Genomic DNA, 4047 nt, shown 5'->3' with positions numbered 1-4047 from the left:
CTGTTCTTAGTAGCGTGTTTATACAGAAAAGTATATATTCTTGTCCCTGTATAACGAAGACCATCTCTTCGCATTCACTAAGCATTCTTCTCGTTTTGCTCATTATCTTACATGTGCTAGCTACTTGTGAGGGAAGGAGAACAAATCTTAAGTGCATTTTATGCACGTATCTCTACCCCAATGAGTGATCGACGGGCCCCAATGCGAGAGCAGAGAGAAGATTTGGAGTGTTGATTCCAGGTGGCACCACTCACAGGCATTACAACCTTATCCCGCATCAAAAATCTGATCTCTTTCTCGTCATCAAGTATGCAAAACCATCCGATTCGCTTCACATATCACAGACACAAACATCAAAACCCGATTTCTAGGCACCACAAAGCCCAGCAAACAGAGCTTGATAGTTTATTATACACGAAACAATCGACCTTTTCTAGTTGAAGGCTTTAAGGTAGTGAAGCAAAGAGACATGGCCTCCACTGCATGCTTCTTGCACCACCATGCACTAGCCACTCCGGCCAGATCAACCTCATCATCACAGCGCCAAGTGGTTAACCTCAACCCCGCCCATGGGACGGTGTTATGGGTTCAGTTATGGCTTGCTGGATATAGGGAGGGGAAAATAGGGTAATAGAGTTTGCGCTAGAATCATTTGCAATTCTTAAGAAGCATATTCAAGGGAAGAAAGTTTTTAGTGGGGATGATAACATAGGCTATTTGGATCTAGCAATGGAACACAATTCTTACATGGATTTGGTTCTTAAGGAACGAGCCAATTACTCATTCATGCGTATCGTGAGGAAAACAAAGAGATCTAAATTTAAATTCTTCAAACATATAACACAGTGAAATACATTTATAATATTTATAGAGGATTGAGATTCCAGTCTAGCACTCTTTTTATTCTATTAATCTAATATCTCGCGTCCCAATCCAAATCTTTAAGTAAGAGTTGAAACCCGGGAACACGATAGACATTGATATATGATCAGACTAGTCTTATCTTGAAGAACGTGTCCGTCAAGATTTTCCACCTGATCTTCTACTAATTATTAATAAATAGTGGATTACTTGCGTTTAAGGACCACAAGCAATTTAAAGGCGACCCCCATATCAAAGACTTCACATTCTTCAATTTTTTTAGTGAATAAGTCGAACAGTTCATCCATGATTTCATGTCCAAAATGCTCCGACAGCAGAAACTCTAGCCCAGCTCTCATGTGGGAGGAAAATACTCTTGCTTCCTTTGGATTGGCTTGCTTCTTTTCATCGTGGAGGCACTCTATTCTTTCTATGCTGAAACACCCATTTCGTTTAACAGCTGCTTCCATTTCTTGTGGAGAGGGAAAGTATTGTGGTACATTGAAGGAGTCCAGTTTCTCTTCACTTATGATTCCCTGCTCCAGTGCATTCAAAAGGGAAAAGGGAAAACACAAAGGAAAACAGAAAAACTGGTTAATCAAAACAGCAAGTTATAGATCCTTAATTGTCCTCCTTGTGCAATCGGAGAGTAAGAGAAATTTTAGAGATTGAGAGGCTACTGACCTTCTTAGCCAGGTCCACAATAGTGGATTCCAAGAGGTCATATAAAGTATTGGAAAGAATTTGATAGTCCAATCGGCCACCTGGGATAGTTAGCAGAACCATTCCTCCAGTGACAACCTCTTGTGCCCTGAAATGAAAGAAGTTATCCATGTCCTTTGCAAATTGATCTGCATAAGCCTTTATAGTTTCAGCTCCTGCATGCGCATAATATGTCCTCCCTTTATTCCATGCAGGAGAGCTCCTATCCACCAACTCTTTTGGTATGTGAGAAATCCATTGGAGAGCATAGGAGGAGATGACAATGTGAAGAGAGGCTTCAGGAAATAAACGAGCATGGAAAGAACCAGGCACGCCTGCAACGTAGTAATTCTTGTTCGGAGGAAGGGATGTGAAGAGGGTATTGAAATCATTGGAAGAATGATCATTAAAGAAAACTTGGAACTCAGGCAATCTACAATGATCCAGTCCTTCACGCTGATACTTCTTTTCTACTGCTTCAAGTACGTTTTGAACTGCAAAGAACGTATTAGGTCCAGTAGAACAACCCACATCTACGATCCGAAATGTGTCCGATGAAGGAAATTTATTGATATCAAGCTTTTCAGTAATTTCCTCTTTGATCAGTTCCTTGACAGCATTTATAGCTTGTCCCTGCAAGTAAGCAAAGAAAATGTCACTATTAATTTTCTTTGTGGCTATTTCCATTATGATTTGGTTATAGCAAGCTTAGCTTCGATCTCTACCACCAATTTGTGCTGTACCTGGCGGTAAGAGTTCTTGGCATAACTATAGATTCCATGCCCACCATTCATTGGATATTCCTCTATTGCTTCCATCTCTCTCGGTATCTATCACAAACATATACATATATCTTGCTTTAGGAACAAGGCTCCATATAACATGCAGATTAGTTGAATCATCAGACTATTTGTTTGAATAATAATAACAAAATCTAAGAAGCCTATACATTAATGTAAAGAACTCACAAGAAAAGGAATCTTTACCTGAACAGCTTTGATAACGAAGCTTCTCTTAGTGGGTGAGATTCTAAATGCAGCTCCAATATTTATGTCTTTAGGAACAGCAAGCCTCTTAGTTGAGGAAGAGGCAAAGCTGCTCCTGAATTGGCTGGCCATTGGAGAAGCAGTGGAAGCCATTTGATTGCTTATTCTTGCTATCTTTCTGGTTAAAAGATCTCCGAGTGTGGAGCTCTCTACGAATTCTATCACTTATATAGAGGCTCTTACCATATTTGGTGATAATGCCGAAAGATTTTTTTATTGTGTTTACTTTTTAGGCATACGAAGATGCAAAAGCAGAGCTCGATATTTTTACTATGATGAGCTATTAAATAAATATATAAATTTTTTTAAAATAAATTATTAATTAATGTATATAAATTTTTAAAATTAATTGTAAATTTTTAATTCAAATACACTATCTAAAATATTAAAAAAATAAATTTAAAAGTATATAAAATTAAAATAAAAATAAAAATAAACTCACTATTAAAGTTATATCTTTCGATATTTTATAAAATATAGTTTATCTATAATCGAATATGAATCGATATTATAACAATTCCTTAACTAAAATAAATAATAATCTCATGTCAACTGAAAAATAAAATAATTAAATTTCTTTCCTCTTTCAATTCCTCCTTTCTTCATTAGATTCCTTTTTAGATTAGTAAGATTAGTATTTTATAAGTTGGACTTTGTAGATTTACAAGATTATTCTCTCACTTTTCTTCTTTTTTTTCTTGAATTTTTTATATTTTTCCGATTCTCTCACTTTTCTTCTTTTTTTTCTTGGATTTTTTATATTTTTCCATTACTTTTCTCTCTTGCCTTTTCTTTTCTTTCTTTTTCTATTTTGCTTTTGTCCAATCGACAACATGTAAAAGGAGGGAAGAACTGATTTGTTTTATTTTTTAATGGCAAATAACCATTTTACTTTTAATGAGTAGTTTTGTTTTTATTTGATATTTTTTTTATTAGCACTACTAAACTCTATTCATTCTAAAATTTTAACCAGATTTTATTCAATATATTTTAAAATTCTTCATAAAATTTTCAATCTGATAGTCAAATTGAAAATTACACTTAATAATATAAAACTAATTAAATTATGATTTTTTATAATATTTATGAATTTCTTTAAAAATTATAAAATTTTAAATCAAAATAAATCATTATATTAAAAAGCTATACATAAATTTTCATAATTTTTTAATATCTTAATTAAAAATTAAAAATTATTTAATATAAAACTAGCAAAAAAAAAAATTGATAAAATTTTGATCGACGTTACAGCCCATCTAGCCCATTCATGCCTCCGCCCCTTCAGAAGATGTAAGCTGACTCGAGCAATTTTAGCTGTCTGGTCTCTAGCTTCATCAAAGCCCATTGGACACCACCTTTTCTGTCGTTTATGTTTTAATGTTTATTTATTTATTTATTTATTTTTTATTTTTCAATAAGGAGAAAGATTCAAACTAAA

General features: G+C 34.1%; 1 protein-coding gene across 2 annotated transcripts; it reads right to left on the bottom strand.

Annotated features, from left to right (window-relative positions):
* Positions 1 to 791: 791 nt before the first annotated feature.
* On the bottom strand, positions 792 to 2835 carry LOC105119879 (probable S-adenosylmethionine-dependent methyltransferase At5g38100). Of its 2 annotated transcripts, XM_011018073.1 has the most exons (5): positions 2550 to 2835; positions 2307 to 2393; positions 1546 to 2196; positions 1019 to 1397; positions 792 to 940 (listed from the first exon to the last, which is right to left on the bottom strand). In XM_011018073.1, exons 1-4 carry the CDS (start codon positions 2700 to 2702, stop codon positions 1068 to 1070), a joined length of 1221 nt encoding a protein of 406 aa, XP_011016375.1. In that variant the 5' UTR covers positions 2703 to 2835; the 3' UTR covers positions 792 to 940; positions 1019 to 1067. The 2 variants fall into 2 exon arrangements, with proteins under 2 accessions (XP_011016375.1, XP_011016374.1); XM_011018072.1 differs by having other exon boundaries at positions 792 to 1397.
* Positions 2836 to 4047: the final 1212 nt, after the last annotated feature.

The sequence above is a fragment of the Populus euphratica genome, unplaced genomic scaffold (assembly GCF_000495115.2).
Source record: "Populus euphratica unplaced genomic scaffold, PopEup_1.0 scaffold3826.1, whole genome shotgun sequence".
NCBI classification, from domain to species: Eukaryota; Viridiplantae; Streptophyta; class Magnoliopsida; order Malpighiales; family Salicaceae; genus Populus; species Populus euphratica.
This window is presented reverse-complemented; position numbering and strand designations above follow the sequence as displayed.

Coding starts and splice junctions, on each gene's coding strand:
- LOC105119879 (XM_011018072.1), bottom strand. CDS start 2,702: ATGGCTTCCACTGCTTCTCCAATGGCCAGCCAATTCAGGAGCAGCTTT. Junction 2,394..2,549: donor TCGTTATCAAAGCTGTTCAG/GTAAAGATTCCT, acceptor TGTTTGTGATAG/ATACCGAGAGAGATGGAAGC. Junction 1,398..1,545: donor TTGTGGACCTGGCTAAGAAG/GTCAGTAGCCTC, acceptor GCACTGGAGCAG/GGAATCATAAGTGAAGAGAA.